Source organism: Tachyglossus aculeatus, chromosome 17, assembly GCF_015852505.1.
Source record: "Tachyglossus aculeatus isolate mTacAcu1 chromosome 17, mTacAcu1.pri, whole genome shotgun sequence".
NCBI classification, from domain to species: domain Eukaryota; kingdom Metazoa; phylum Chordata; class Mammalia; order Monotremata; family Tachyglossidae; genus Tachyglossus; species Tachyglossus aculeatus.
Genome location: NC_052082.1, coordinates 12,393,144 through 12,410,252, shown reverse-complemented (window position 1 = coordinate 12,410,252; position 17,109 = coordinate 12,393,144). Strand labels below are relative to the sequence as shown.

General features: G+C 43.4%; 1 protein-coding gene across 1 annotated transcript in view; it reads left to right on the top strand.

Moving 5' to 3' along the window:
- The window catches only part of BMP2K (BMP2 inducible kinase), a 116,584-nt gene that overhangs the window by 40,734 nt on the left and 58,741 nt on the right, over window positions 1–17,109 (top strand). Inside the window, 3 exon segments of the mRNA XM_038758913.1 lie at window positions 2,544–2,686; window positions 6,589–6,710; window positions 11,726–11,807. Coding sequence (XP_038614841.1) covers window positions 2,544–2,686; window positions 6,589–6,710; window positions 11,726–11,807 — 347 coding nt within the window.

The window sequence follows — 17,109 nt, the reverse complement described above, 5'->3', positions numbered from 1 at the left end:
GAGCATTGTATTAAGCACTTGGGAGTGTACGATATTACCAGAAGGGCATAAGGGCTTAGGTGGAGCAGAAGTGCTGAAGGGAAAATTAGGAGGTGGAGATAGGGAGAGTAGATCTTTATTGGCAAAGACCTCCTGGAGGAGTTTTTGCACTAGGACGTTAAATATGTTGGTGGTCTATCAGGTATTCATTCATCCATTCACTCATTTATTGGACGCTTACTGTGTGCAAAGTACTGTACTAAGCGCTAATCTGAAGGGAAAGGGGATTTGCAGGCAGGAAGGAGGGCGCGAGCAAGGTGTTGTTTGCCAAAGTGATGAGAGAGAACAAAGAAGGAGAGCTTGAAGAGACTAAGGCTTCAACGGTTGCCATCAAAGCGAGGGCTTCTCTGTACACCCGAAGAGTCTGTAGAGATCCATTTCTGCTGCTTCTGAAGAGTGCAGATGGCTCCACGCTTATCCCAGACAAGGAACGAATCCTTCAAAATTGGCAAGATCTCCATTACTGTAACACACTTTTGCCCGGGAGAACCAGGCCCAATGAACAATAGAGACTTGACCGGCATGTGAGGAAATGCTCTTTGTGTTAACCTTTGAGGAAGTCACCAAAACAGACTCAAGAAGGTATAGGGTATGTTGTTTTCCCTAGAAGCAGCAGCGGGAATATTTACATCGGCATTTTTATAGCCGTTTCCTTCTAAAGGAAACGCCACAGTTTCAAAGACGTGACCATCATCATCGTCTTCAAGAAGAGAGGGTGGACGGAGGACTTCGGAAACCCTCATGCCATCTTCGTTTTTGGAGGGACCCTAACCAGAGCCTGCGCTGGCTTCTGAAAAATGTTGTAAACTGTGTGCTCCCAGAATAGCTTCTGACCATAATTATAGTGTAAAATAACATCGTGCAGTTGAACCGGTCTTATTGCGTAGGGGAGTTGCAGTTCTCTGTTGTGGTGAAAGCTGAACCTTCTACGGATGCCTCATTCGACCTGAACGGTTTTATAGGCTTTGCGTACGTGCTCGTCAGACTTCACACTCGTTGGCAAGAAGGATCACTCTCAAGGAGGTCCTGTTAACCCAGTAGCATCAAATTAGAGCTCAGCCTGTAACATTGCCAGACTGGATCATGGAAGGAGGATGGATGCCAAGCCGCTGCGGAATAGGGAGCCTAGGCCGCTCACCAAGTGGGCAAGAGAAATATTCTAAACAAAAAGCAACATCGCCTAATATGATACCAACTCGAATTGTACTTATCTCAAGTGCTTAGTACAATGCTCAGCACACAGTAAGCACTCAGTGAATACCACTGATTGAGTATGCTATAGCTGAAAACTGCCGGGAGACCACAGAGATGGTTAAATGAGCCCCTGCTAAAATAAAGATGTTTCAAGTCCGGAGGATTTTTTTTTTTTTGAGAATTCACCCCATTATAAAGTGAGAGAGACCTGTAATCTTGAGCAAATCATGACAAACTGGAATATAAAATAAAAGTAGCACACTTAGGTTTATGTGCAATCAGAATAATCTGGCATTTAATTTCCTTGATTATAAACTCCTTGAGGACAGAGGTCAAGTCTTCTGCTTGTAGAAGCAGCGTGGCTCAGTGGAAAGAGCACGGGCTTGGGAGTCAGAGGTCGTGGGTTCAAATTCCTGCTCTGCCGCTTGTCAGCTGTGTGACTTTGGGCAAGTCAGTTGACTTCTCTAGGCCTCAGTTACCTCATCTGTAAAATGGGGATTAAGATTGTGAGCCCCTCATGGGACAACCTGATCACTTTGTGTCCTCCCTAGCGCTTATAACAGTGCTTTGCACATGGTAAGTGCTTAACAAATACCACAATAATTATTATTCTATGCTTCCAAATTTTTAGTACTGTGCTTTGCATTCAGTAGATAATAAATCCTGATGGTGCTTTTCTCCTTCATTCATTCATTCATTCATTCAATTGTATTTATTGAGCACTTACTGTGTGCAGAGCACTGTACTATGTACTTTGTACTATACTTCATGCATATTTTATATGCTACTCTTTCCTTTTTCATTGTCGTATTTAAGTGCTTACTGTGTGCAGAGCACTGTACTAAGCGCTTGGGAAGTACAAATTGGCAACATATAGAGACTGTCCCTACCCAACAGTGGGCTCACAGTCTAGAAGGGGGAGACAGAGAACAAAACAAAACATATTAACAAAATAAATAGAATAAATATGTACAAATAAAAGAAATAGAGTAATAAATCCGTACAAACATATATACATATATACACGTGCCGTGGGGAGGGGAAGGAGGGGGCTCAATCTGGGAAGGCCTCCTGGAGGAGGTGAGCTCTCAGTAGGGCCTTTTTGGGGAACCAGAGGTGAATGTTACAGTTTCGTAACAAGAGTTCTAGGGAGGGTTTGCATTTCTCAGTTGTGGAATAAGTTATTTTCTCCACCCCCAACCCCATCATTTTTAAGTCAGTGAGGTATTATTATTATTTGTTATTGTCGGGCTTGGGACAGGCCTGGTATGTGACATGCTCGGCCCGCTAAACTGCTTTTGTTTTGCCAGCGGGGCAGGTGGTGAATCAGATGAACAAGCGACTACAGACCGGTTTTACCGAGCCAGAAGTGCTGAGGATATTCTGTGACACCTGCGAAGCCGTTGCCAGGTTACATCAGTGTAAAACTCCAATAGTTCATCGGGACCTGAAGGTGAGAACCGGAGGAAACCGGCAGAGCCGGCTCAGCTTCTTGGCAGAAGGGAAGGCCAACAGCCGAAGCCTCTCTGACCTCCATTGAAAAACACGCTTATCTCGTCCTGCTCCAACACATTTTGTCAAGCGGTCAGAGAAGCAGCTGTTTCCTAGTTGAGCTTTTCAACTGTTGTTTTTCGAAACTGCTCAGCTAAACTAATTTGATATGAAGTTGGTTCTTTCTGAGTTGGGAGAAACCGTATCCAAGAAAGTTGAAAGATCCTCATTTCAGCTTTTCGGCTGAGGCTCCAAGATTTAAAGTTCGGGGGAACCGCCGACTTGGATATTGTTTTCCAGTGTATAGTTTGAATATAGAATATTTCTGATGCTGTAAATCAGGGCAGTTTACATTGACTTTGATCAGAGGAGAAGATAGGGTATATTTGGTAGGTTAGTCTGTCTTATAAACTTGTGCTTGTGTTGGTCGTTACAAAATTAAAGGATAATTTAAAACAGCAGTGTTGTCTTGGGAATGTAGGAGAAGGTATTTATGATACTAAAGGACTAGACTGTGAGCTTGTTGTGAGCAGGGAATGTATCCGTTGGTTGTATTGTACTCTCCCAAGCGCTTAGTACAGTGCTTTGCACATATGTTTTGTTGTCTGTCTCCCCCTTTTAGACTGAGCCCGCTGTTGGGTAAGGACCGGCTCTATATGTTGCCAACTTGTACTTAACAAGCGCTTAGTACAGTGCTCTGCACACAGTAAGCACTCAATAAATAAGATTGAATGAATGAATAAATAGTAAGCACTCAATAAATGCAATTGAATGAATAATTGACGAGGATTGGAATTCTTATGTAGTAGCACACTTTTCTGGAATGTGCACTCTTTTTTTTAAATGGTATTTAAGTGCTTGCTATGCAGCGGACACTGTACTAAGTGTTAAAAGTCTCTTAAACTGACCTAGTCATCAAGGTCACTTAAATTCATCCTTGTGATGAAGGTGGCATTTTTTTTGGAATGCGTACCGTAAGCGCCCCTTAGGGATAATAAAATAACCTGTACTAGAGCTTGGCTGGGCTCATTCATTCATTCATTCAATCATAATTATTGAGCGCTTACTGTGTGCAGAGCACTGTACTAAGCGCTTGGGAAGTACAAGTTGGCAACATAGAGAGACGGTCCCTCCCCAACAACGGGCTCACAGTCTAGAAGGGGGAGACAGACAACAAAACAAAACATGTGGACAGGTGTCAAGTCATCAGAACAAATAGAATTAAAGCTGGATGCACATCATTTACAAAATAAATAGAATAGTAAATATGTACAAGTAAAAAATACAAGTAATAAAGGTGGGGGTCCAGGAATATAGCAGTTGGAAGTCTGTGCTCAGCTCCATCTCTCCTTTTCCCCTGTCCTGGGTGAGGAAGTCTTATTGAGTGCTTACTATGTGCAGAGCATTGTACTAAGTGCTTGGGCGAGTGTAACACAACAATATGACAGACACATCCCGGGGCCAGGAGGCTGTAACGGGAGGATCGCGTCCTTGTGAGACCTCACGTTCTGGAACGGCTCATTCCCAGCCTGCCCACTGCATTTGAGCAGTTTTTTCAATAACATGACGTGCGAGCTCAAGCAAGCAGGCACTGTCAGAAGGAGGTTTCCCCCATTCTCTGATTTTATTCTAGCCAAAAGGCGTGCTTAAAGAGTGTGTTATAGCAGAACTGGAGAAGCTGGGTGGCTCAGTGGAAAGAGCACGGGCTTCAGGGCCAGAGGTCATGGGTTCAAATCCCGGCTCCGCCAACTGTCAGCTGGGTGTCTTCGGGCAAGTCACTTAACTTCTCTGTGCCTCATTTACCTCATCTGTAAAATGGGGATTAAAACTGTGAGCCCGCCATGGGACAACCTGATCACCTTGTAACCTTCCCAGCGCGTAGAACAGTGCTTTGCATATAGTAAGCGCTTAACAAATGCCATCATCATCATCATCATTATTATCATTATTAATATTATTATTATTAACTGGATGTACTGTACCTTTGAATCCAGCTCTTATCTACTCCTACCCAGACCTCAATTGGAGGCCTGGTGGTAACATTCCAGCACCCAGAGCGGCAATCTTCACTCCTCTGCCACCCTCGGGCTGGTGCTCTGTTGGCTGCCGGAGGCCAGAGGAGTTTTTTACGCTCTGTTCAGGCAGAGAAATTGCCAAGGCAGGGTCAGAAACCTCCTGGACCAAGGGGATGCAGCTCTGAGTTGGCCCGGGGTCTCCTCTGATTCCAGAAGCAGCGTGGCTCAATAGAAATCAATCAGTCAATCAATCAATCAATCGTATTTATTGAGCGCTTACTATGTGCAGAGCACTGTACTAAGCGCTTGGGAAGTACAAATTGGCAACACATAGAGACAGTCCCTACCCAACAGTGGGCTCACAGTCTAAAAGGGGGAGACAGAGAACAAAACCAAACATACCAACAAAATAAAATAAATAGAATAGAAATGTGCAAGTTAAATAAATAGAGTAATAAATATGTACAACCATATATACAGGTGCTGTGGGGAAGGGAAGGAGGTAAGATGGGGGGATGGAGAGGGGGACGAGGGGGAGAGGAAGGAAGGGGCTCAGTCTGGGAAGGCCTCCTGGAGGAGGTGAGCTCTCAGCAGGGCCTTGAAGGGAGGAAGAGAGCTAGCTTGGCGGAGGGGCAGAGGGGCAGAGGGAGGGCATTCCAGGCCCGGGCTTGGGAGCCAGAGGTCATGGGTTCTAATCCCGGCTCCGCCACTTGTCAGCTGTGTGACTAACTTCTCTGTGCCTGTAACCTCATCTGTAAAATGGGGATTAAGACTCTGACCCCCATGCGGGACAACCCGATCACCATGTTTCCCCTCCCAGCTCTTAGAACTGTGCTTAGCACATCCGCTGTTGGGTAGGGACCATCTCTATATGTTGCCAACGTGTACTTCCCAAGCGCTTAGTACAGTGCTCTGCACACAGTAAGTGCTCAATAAATACGATTGAATGAATGGCACATAAAAGCACTTAACAAATGCCGTCATTATCCCCTTCTAAACTGGGAGCCCATTGTTGGATAGGGACTGTCTCTATATGTTGCCGATTTGTACTTCACAAGCGCTTAGTACAGTGCTCTGCACACAGTAAGTGCTCAATAAATGCAATTGAATGAATGAATGAACGCTCCTTCCTTTTCTCTCCATTCCACTTTTCTGAAGCAATAGAGAAACAATGCTGTGAGAAGCCCGTCTTGGGCATCACAGGGAAATAAGCGGGAGAGTAATAATAATCAATCAGTCAATCAATCAATCGTATTTATTGAGTGCTTACTGTGTGCAGAGCACTGTACTAAGCGCTTGGGAAGTACAAGTTGGCAACATATGGAGATGGTCCCTACCCAACAGTGGGCTGATGATGGTATTTGTTAGCGCTTACTATGCCTCCAGAACTGTTCTAAACTTTGGAGTAGGTACAAGGTGATCCAGTTGGATGCAGTCCCTGTCCTGCGTTGGGCTCACAGTCTTAATGCCCATTTTACAGATGAGGTGCAGAGAAGTGAAGTAGACTTTAATCCTCATTTTACACATAAGGTAACTGAGGCACAGAAAAGTTAAATGGCTTGCCCAAGGTCACCCAGCAGACAAGTGGTGGAGGCGGGATTAGAACTCAGGTCCTTCGGACCCCCAGGCTCGCCACTAGGCCATGCAGGAGTCCGAGGAAAATGCAGTGTTTGTAGCCATCCCTTGAGCTAGCTTTTGGCTCAAGGAGGCCAGATCAGGGTTATATTGAGCCCTGAGCTGTTCTGTTTTGTGAAAACCAGAGCCTCCATTTCCAGCCCTAATTAAGTCCCTGTTTATTTCCACATGGAAAAATATTTCTAATTATTCCATTCTTTTTTTTTTTCTTAAGGTAGAGAATATTTTATTAAATGATGGTGGAAACTATGTCCTCTGCGACTTCGGAAGTGCCACAAATAAATTCCTTAATCCTCAGAAAGATGGGGTTAATGTCGTAGAAGAAGAAATTAAAAAGTAAGTGTGGGGGATTTTTTTTTTCATCTTGGGTTCTGTGGAAAGAATACACGTGTATTACCAGCATTAGAATGATCATTGCGTATTTAGTCAATTCCAGACGTTTTTAATGCAACAATTAGCCTAAGTTCTAAGACCTTTGTTACTAATAGAAACTGCTCAATGAATATCTGAGTCTAACATGGTTGGAAACAGGTAATTTTGATGCTGTTTTTGTTATAGCCTATGGGAAATTTTTTAACGCTCTGAAAGAAATGGCAGTGTTAGTGCTTTGCACATAGTAAGCGCTTAATAAATGCCATCATTAATATTATTATGAAAGGAAAATTTTAATGACCTCCAAGTTCGGTAAGCAACCCACATTTGTCACTGATTCTGTAGGAAGGCTTCCTGACCCTACCAAGCAAGGTCCTTGTTGGTCCCAATAATTGTTGAACATTATGGCTGCTTTCTCCATGCTCAGTGGTAGGAGAAATGGATTCTGACTGTTTTGAAGCCATTAACTACACTGTCTTCTGAGGAAAGCAGAGATCATCATCATCATCATCAATCGTATTTATTGAGCGCTTACTATATGCAGAGCACTGTACTAAGTGCTTGGGAAGTACAAATTGGCAACATATAGAGACAGTCCCTACCCAACAGTGGGCTCACAGTCTAAAAGGGGGAGACAGAGAACAAAACCAAACATACTAACAAAATAAAATAAATAGGATAGATATGTACAAGTAAAATAAATAAATAAATAGAGTAATAAATATGTACAAACATATATACAGGTGCTGTGGGGAAGGGAAGGAGGTAAGATAGAAGCTTACGGGGTTGAAGATTGCTCTAACCCTTTAATAAGTAATAAATAATGATGGTATTTAAGTGCTTCCTAAATGCCAGGCACTGTTCTAAGTGCTAGAGGAGATGCAAGGTAACCAGGTTGGACACAGTCCCTATCCCACATTGGGCTCACAGTCTTATTCCCCATTTTACAGATGAGGGAACTGAGGCACAGAAAAGTTAAGTGACTTTGACCAAGGTCACACAGCAGACAAGTGGCGGAGCTGGGATTAAAACCCGGGTCTTTTCAACTCCCAGGCCTGTGCTCTTACCAGTAGGCCAAGCTGTATTTTTACTAGAAATATGGTGAAATCAACTTCTCTCCTCGTAGTGCCTTTTTCAAAAATGTTTAAGTGCTTACTATGTGCCAGTCAGTCATAAGCGCTTGAGTACAGTAGACTGTGTCCCACATAATAATAATGATTATGGTAGGCCAAGCTGCATTTATACTAGAAATATGGTGAAATCAACTTCTTTCCATTTAGTGCTTTTTCAAAAATGTTTAAGTGCTTACTATGTGCCAGTCACTGTCATAAGTGCTCGAGTACAGTAGACTGTGTCTACTGGACACAGTCCGTGTCCCACATAATAATAATGATAATTATGGTACTTGTTAAGCGCTTACTATGTGTCAAGCACTGTACTATGTGCCAAGCACTGTACTAAGCACTGGAGTGATACAAGTTAATCAGATTGGATACAGTCCCAGTCCCATATTGGGTTCACAGTCTTAATCCCCATTTTACAGATGAGGTAACTGAGGCACAGAAAACTTAAATGTCTTTTCCCAAGGTCACATAGCACAAGTGAAAGATCCAGGATTATTATTATTAATAATATAATAATAATAATGGCATTTATTAAGCACTTACTATGTGCAAAGCACTGTTCTAAGTGCTGGGGATGTTACAGAGTGATCCGGTTATCCCACGGGGGGCTTACAGTCTTAATCCCCATTTTACAAATGAGGGAACTGAGGCCCAGAAAAGTGAAGTGACTTGCCCAAAGTCACACAGCTGACAATTGGCGGAGCAGGGATTTGAACCCATGACCTCTGACTCCAAAGTCTGCGCTCTTTCCACTAATCCAAGCTACTTCCTACCTATGAAATTTTGTTTTTGTCCTTGGGGAAAATGGTTCCTAAATGCCACTATTCCTTATGTATTAATGAAAGATCACTGGACTAATATGAACATATTCTGTAGAACGAAAATCTGGTAAAATGTGAATTTGCTGTCTTTGTGTTCCCATAACTGCACAGAATTTAGTACCAGGTCAACTCTGGGTCACTCCCGATCAGGCGGCATTGCAACTTTAACTTGGAGGTTTCTTTGCTTTGCCTGGGGTGTCTTTCGATTTACACACCTCAGTTATCTTTTGAAGCAGATATGACATTGAATGAGAGTTTTAGTGCATGACTCCACAACTCTGCATGGGTAAAAACGTCATTTATGAAACAACAGGGTGTGTGCATGCGGGAAGCAGATCTTGCTTCAAAAATCTTTAAGACAAGAGCCAAGAGAAGCTTGGCCATGAACTGCGCAGTGAGCAAAACAAATCAAGTGCACAGTTCTGTGGCTTTTGCAACATTTCAGAGACTCAGGAAATGCTGTGGGTCTGGAGAGGGTTGATAATCCTCTCTTGGTGAGAGGCCGTAGTGATAAACATTTCTCCATATTGTGGATACATCTGATGTATCCACAACAGTGCACAGATAGGCAGAATTAGTTACACTTCCATCTATTCCCTATTAAAATAATTCAAGAGTTGCAAAACACTCTTTGGTTATTGCTGGTTTAAAGGTTTGCTCAAAATTACCCAGGATTTTATTTTCCCCCCAGAGAGTTTGATTTCCAGTTGGGCTAATGACTTAGATTAAAAGAAAAATTCAGGCTGAGTGCCTACTGTTCACAGAATGCTATATTATTCATTAATAATAGTTTTAGTCCTCTAAAGGCCCCTCTCAAGGATCCTAGAACATGATGGAGAGAAATAGGCAGACATGGAGAAGAAGCGTGGCTCAGTGGAAGGAGCACGGGCTTTGGAGTCAGAGGTCATGGGTTCGAATCTCAGCTCCGCCACTTGTCAGCCGTGGGGCCTTGGGCAAGCCTCTTAACTTCTCTGTGCCTCAGTTACCTCATTTGTAAAATGGGATTAAGACTGTGAGCCCCACGTGGGACAACCTGATCACCTTGTATCCCCCAGCGCTTAGAACAGTGCTTTGCACATAGTAAGCGCTTAATAAATGCCATTATAAAAAAAAAATGGTGTATACCTAGGTGGTAATTATTATTATGGTGTAAATTAAGATTTAGGGTGTTCTAAGTGACAGGTGCTTTTGGTAATGAAAGTAAACACAAAATGAAAAGGGCTACCAAATATGAGGAATAAATAAGTCGATCTACCCATAAGTGCTCAACTTGGTTTATCTGACACAATTTTGTCCTGGTTTTCCTCCTACCTCACTGGCTAATCCTTCTCAGCCTCCTCCCTGGTTCCTCCTTTGCCTCCCACCCCTTAGCTAAGGGTGTTGCTCCAAGCTCTCCGTCCCGAGTCCCCTACCGTACTCATTTTATGCTCCCCTTTTCCAGCGGTTCTCAGTTATCACCCTAAGCCAAAGACTCCCGAGTCTACCCAGCTAGCCGGAACCTCCCCTTATCAACCGTAATCATGAATTTCTTCTTGCCCGCACTTCATCTCCCTGTGGAAAAGTCCACCGGTGCCTCTGGCTCAATATGTTGAAAAGTAAAACACATCTCCTCCAGCTAACTTCCCCGTTACCAGTTGATGACCCCACCCTACTACTTGCTTCCAAAGCCCCAGCCTTTATTCCTCCCCACTTTTCAACATTCGCCTCCGGTCTCTCGCTTAGTCCCGTTTGAGTGTCCTCCAGATCGCTCCTTTCCTCTTTGTCCAAATGGATACCACCCTGATTTAGGTGTCCTGGCTTGTCTCCTGTCCCAGCCTCCTCACCGCTCCCCACCTCCAACCCTCCTCCTTTTTGTAGTCCATACTTCACTCCGCCATCCGGATCAGCTTTCTCGATCGCTGCCCTGCATACTTCTCCCCATTCCTAAGAAACCTCTAATAATTACCTTCTTTCCGTCAAACAGAAATTCCTAATCACTGGTTATAAGGCCCTCCGTCAGTTCTCTCCCACTTTCCCATCCACTCCCTTCTCCTGCTACACCCCAGCTCGCACTCCTTTTCTCCCAAGGTAACCTACTCAGTTGTACCTCATTTTACCAGGGTGATCTGAGGCTTGAGGGCAAGAACCAAACCGCAAGAAAGGTATCTTGGGACGAATAGGGAATGCGAGCTAAGGTGTAGTAAGACAAGTGAACTGGAAGATCTGAAGATGTATGCATTTGTTTTAAAAATAATATCAATAAAAACACTAAAAAGGTCAATGAAATGGGGTGAGACTTCATAATACGGCTGTGTTTAATCTTTTCTTTGGAATAATTTGAGAGCCTAGATTCCTGCAAAATTTAGTGCTTTCACTTTAGGGATTTCAAGATCGTGAATGTTTCCCCCTTTCCTTATCTGTTTAACATCTCATTTCCTTTCAAAAATATTAATTAAGCAGTGAATCTCGCTAGTGTGAGATTTGCATATTGAGGGCAGGGGGACAGTATTAAGTTTTAAAACAAGAAAAATGAAGAAATCCACTGAACTTAGAAACCTACTTAGAAAATTAGATCAATTGAAAGACATGCTTTGTTAAAAAAATATTTTAATGTAAAGGCCTTAAAGCCTATATTTCTATGTTAACATGTGTATATATAATGCATCTTCAGCCCATTGTCATCGTTCATTCGTTCATTCATTCAGTCGTATTTATTGAGCGCTTACAGTGCAGAGCACTGTACTAAGCGCTTGGGAGGTACAAGTTGGCTTGGGAAGTACAAGTTAATGTTTTTCTAATGCTAAATATATGAGATTAAGCTTTTTAATTACTAAAAATCCTATACCTTTCTGGAGCCACAAATACATTAAGAATCATGTATGGGCAAATCCACAGGACACTTCGTAGTTATATTTTAGTAGCCTACCATATATAAATAACTTAATTGCTGAATAGGAAAGGTTGATTATCATGTATAGTTTATAGCTGTATCATTTTTGAAAAGTATTGTATCTCTGTTGTTAATCTCCATTCCAATTCACTTATTCACCGCCAGGTATACGACTCTGTCATACAGAGCACCTGAAATGATCAACCTTTATGGAGGAAAATCCATCACCACCAAGGCTGACATCTGGGTAAGGAAGAGAAAGTTGTGGTTTTCTTTAGCCCTGTTAAAGGGCTGCTGAAGATTGAGCTGTCTGTGAAGAAAATAAGACCAGTGGTAGTTAGTGTTAAAATCGGTAAGCAGCGGAGTTTTGACAGTATGAAAATAAGAAGGGAAAAAACACTTGAGGAAAAAACACCTCCCCACCTCAAGTTAAAATGTAATCTCAACCTGAAAGCAGGTGAATTATTTTTAAGTATTTTGTGAAATAGTGACCTCAAACTTTAGCATTTCTTCTGTTTGCCATTTTTAGTAGTCCCAGGTAGAGGAAAAACGTGTGACCATTTTTCTGTTATGTGTCTCTCCGCATTTTCAGTCAGTTTCCAAATCCTGTTGGTACTTCCTTCGCATCTGCCCTTTTCTCTCCAACCAAACGGGCCTCCACCGTGGTCCAGGCACTTGTCACGTACCAACCCAACTTCAGCATCTTCGCACACCTCCCAGGCTCCCCACTCTCCAGTCCATACTTCACTCTGTCGCCCAGCTTCTTTTTCTAAAAAAAAATAAAAATTGTCTTTTGCCCCCCCCACCCCCCCCCTCAGAATCCTCAAATAGTTGCCCATTCCTCTTGGCATCAAGGAAAAACTCTTCCTGACCATTGGCTTTCAGTCACTTGGTCGGCTTGTTCTGTCCCCGCTTCAGTGCTTTGCACATAGTAAGCGCTTAATAAATGCCATTATTATTATTATTCTTCACTCCTCTCCCACCACACCCCAGCTCACATGCTCCGTTCCTTTCAAGACAGCCTACTTACTGGGTCTCCTCTTCATCTCTCTTGTCATCAGCCTGTTGTTCATGTCCTCCCTTCTGTCTGGAACTGCCTCTCTCTCCAGCTTCAAGGCCTTGCTAAAATCACATCTCTTCCAGAAGGCCTTCTCTTATGAACCTCTCAGCTCCCGATCCCATTCTTCCCAGCCTACTTCCACCTTACCACTTTTGCATCATTTTAGGCCTGAGATACTCCCTGTTTCCTATCTCCAGTAGTACTTAATGTCCACATTTTTACTCTAGTTACTTCCCACATTTGTAATTTGCCATAGCGTTTCCTTGGCCAGATTGCCAGCTCCGAGAGGGTAGGAACTGTTTCTGCAAACCCTGTGGTATTCTCCCAAGTGTTCAGTACCATACTCTGTATTCAGGAAGCACGCATCGAATACCACTGATGGATTAACCGACTCAGAAATGAGGTAGTAACTATTGGATTCCTGTGGATCCTAGTGTGATGATGGGAGAGGAGCTCCTCGTGATCAGGTGTTGATCCTCAAATTGAGCATTCAGTGGGGGACAGTGTGGAATCCCAAGCCATTTGCTCTGCAGCAGCGCGGCTAGCCAGCTCCTCTTCCCTCGGCCCCGAACTGTCAGGTCTCAGAGTTCGAACTGGATTTTTAGCCTGATACGCTTAGGCTAGCTCCACGTAACAAAGTCTAAGCCAGAGGAAAACTGGCACTTTGTTTACATTTGAAATTAGAAAGCATCACTTTATTAAAACGAAGGGCAGCAGTTTCTTTGGAGATTGTCCCAATTATGAGGGAGGCGAGCCTCAAGAAGAAGCAACTTATTTTTCTATTTTGCTCTGTCTATGTAGGGTTTATAGTAAAAGTGAATTAAATAATGTTACTGGACTCTGATTCGATAAAAGCCAAGTGTGTGTTTCAGATGAAATGTCACTGCAAGAACAGTGGCGTTCTTGTCAGAGAATAGGAGGCTTGCTCTGACTTTTGTTAAAGGGTTGATGGTGTGAAATTATAAGTTTCACAGAAGAAAACCATTCATTCATCAGTAGTATTCATTGAGCGCTTACTGTGTGCAGAACATGTTACTAAGCACTTGGGAAATACAAGTTGGCAACGTATAGAGACGGTCCTTACCCAACAACGGGCTCACAATCTAGAAGACCACAGCATCTTGCATGTGTTTTGTCCTGATATTTATCTTAAGCATTGCCTAACAAATTCACCTCCAGTGATTTAAAGCTTTGAAAGGGTTTTAAGAAATCTTTTGAGATGCAGGTTTCCGGATCAAGTCATATTCTCCCTTTTTAGTCTGTGTCTCACAAATAAAATGATCGTTTATATCATTAAATAGTAAGGCCTCCGACAGCGTGCAGATACCACATTCCAGTAGATTGCTGTTGCTTGAACCCAAATGTTGCTTGGAAACTGTGCAGGTATTCTCCAATATTTTGAAAAGCATATAAAGTCAGTCATGTGGAGTTGTATAGGATAAGTCAAACAGTGTAATATCCCTTTCCCTTGAAGCCCTGCAAAGCTAAAGTCATCTGTCCTTCAGATGTGGGCAAATTGAAAATAGCGTCCATTACCAAATGTTTGGGCGACGGTTAAACGGGCCAACGCGAGTCTCCAATCTCCAGTTTGCTAAGGGAACCTAAGTTATGCTTGTTAACTTTCCGATTGCCGAGATATTTTAGTGAGCTAGAAAGATGAAAATATAGGCATTTCTTACAGTCTTCATTCCCATCAAAAAGAATCAAGTGTTTAAGTTGCTGGAAATGTGAGTGCTGATGGAGTGGTCTGAAACTTTCTGTCCAGCTGAATCGACCAATTCTTCAGAAGTTCTTTAAAATGTCTTTAAAAGGTTACCGGGGCTTTAAAAAGCAATTCCAGGCAATCACTATGACTGGTCATTGTTTGTAAGCTCTGAAATGTTGTAATTGAAGTGGGTTCAAGTGGATGTTATTTAAAATACAAATGTAGGCTTAGCCTGTTAAGGTGCATCTGATTTTTAAGAACAGGACTCTAATGTTCCGCAGTAGTCAGCAAACCGATGTTGACCCCTTCCTTCCTTTTTCATGTGCATTATAATAACGGTTGGATTTTCCCTTGCTTATGGGAAAATGAATAAGGGTGATTGTGAATTTTTCTCTCCTCCCTAATATTCAGTATTAAACTTCTGGTAAGGCTACATTAATGCTGCAAGTTTACTGTGAGCTCCTTTAAAGTTACATGAGTTGAAAAGCTAAGATAAAAGTTCCAGATTTCTATCGCCGATTATTTAGAGGGTGGCAGAGCTGTATCACCACCCTCCAAGGCCAATGCCTTAGCATTCTTTGGAGCAGAGGAGAAAGAACATCAGGACACCCTTTGGCAAATTGTTTCTGCAGGAATTGTTTCAAAACAGATGCGTTTTCTTTATTTCTTTCAGTGCCAACTCTCCCTCTGCCGTGAATCATGAGAGAGGCTGGCATATTATTATAATTATTATTATAGTACTTGTTAAGCGCTTACAATGCACCAAGCACTGTTCTAAGCGCTGAGGTAGATACAAGTTAATCAGGTTGGACACAGTCCCTGTCCCACGTTAGGCTCACATTCTTAATCCCCATATTTTTCTCTGGTAGCTTAACCAGAGAAGTTAAGTGACTTGCCCAAGGTTACACAGCAGACAAGTGGTGGAGCCAGGATTAGTGGTGACATATCTGATCGAGGTTTCTGGACCAGGGACTCCATGATATGCTTGGGGAGAGTGTCTCAAAATGCTGCGAAGGAGCAGAATTGACTCCAACGCAGTAATTCCCCTGCCCGAAGCCGCAACTTGAGGCCAGATTGCAGTTTTTTTCTTCATCGTCAAGCGTATTTATTGAGCGCTTTCTGTGTGCAGAGCACTGTACTAAGTGCTTGGGAAGTACAAATTATTTCTTATGGTATTTAAACCCTTACTATGTGCCAGACACTGTTCTAAGCACTGGGGTAGGTACAAGTTAATCTCATTAGACACAGTCCCTGTCCTATGTGGGGTTCACAGTCTTAATCCCCGTTTTGCAGATGAGGGAACTGAGGCACAGAGCAGACAATTAGAACCCAAGTCCTCTGTCTCTAGGCCCACCTGCTAAACCACGCTGGCTCCTCTTTAATATGCCAGACAGCTGGTTCATCCCTGGCAGTGTGACCTGCTCCTGTGGTGAGTCTGGCCCCATTGTAGGAGAGATTGAGGGGGGTGGAGGTCGGAGGAACCCGGCCCCTGGCTCCTGCTGCTCCATCCTGGGAGGCCTCTGCCCCCAGCCTCACCTACGGGTGGGTCTGTGGGGTTCCCATAATTCTCTCCAGGCTGCCGGGCAAGGCGAAGCAGCTTTTCCCTTCGCCACCCAGTGCCCTCTCTTCCCATTTAGCTGCAGTGGTGGCTTTTTTGAACACCTCGCCACTCCCATTCCACCGTGCACTTTCCTGAGAAAATCTTGATTTTCACCTCTGCACCTGAGGTAGGTGCTGAATTCGGCTTTTTTTATTTTTAAATGGTGCTTGTTAAGTGCTTCCTCAGGCACACTGTATTAAGTGCCGGGGTAGATACAAGCTCATCAGGTTAGACACGGTCCCTGTGCCACATGGGGCTCACAGTCTTAATCTTCATTTGACAGATGAGGTAACTGAGGCGCAGAGTACTGAAGTGACTTGCCCAAGGTCACACAGCAGACAAGTAGCAGAGCTGGGACAAGAATTCAGGTCTTTCTGGCATCCAGGCCTTGGCTTTTTCCACTTGTCACCCTTTTTCTCAAGGCATTGAAGAGTTAAACAGATGACAAGGCTAATAATAATAATAATAATAATAATAATAATGATGATGATGATGATGGCATTTATTAAGCGCTTACTATGTGCAAAGCACTGTTCTAAGCGCTGGGGAAGTTGCAAGGTGATCAGGTTGTCCCACGGGGGGCTCACAGTCTTCATCCTCATTTTACAGATGAGGTAACTGAGGCACAGAGAATTTAAGCGACTTGCCCAGAGTCACACAGCTGACAATTGGCGGAGCCGGGATTTGAACCCATGACCTCTGACTCCAAAGCCCATACTGTTTCCACTGAGCCACGCTGCTTCTGAGAGTATATCGTAATACCTTAGAGGTGACATTATTCCCTACAGAAGCAATTAACAGGAAGATACTTTATACAGTGTGTTCAAATGTTGCAGTGCCTTGTATGCCATGGGAGGAGCACTTCTACTGGTTGATTCATTCATTCAGTTGTATTTATTGAGTGCTTACTGTGTGCAGAGCGCTGTACTAAGCGCTTGGGAAGTACAAGTTGGCAACATATAGATGGTCCCTACCCAACAGCGGGCTCACAGTCTGGTGGAGGGAATTTAGTTAGGGCGTATTTGTCTTGTCTTATGGTGTCTAGTCGCGTCCGACCCATAGCGGCACCGTAGACGCATCTCTCACAGAATGCCCCACCTCCACCTGCAGTCATTTTGATAGTGTATCCTTAGAGTTTTCTTTTGTTAAAAATCTGGAAGTGGTTTACCATCGCCTCCTTCCGC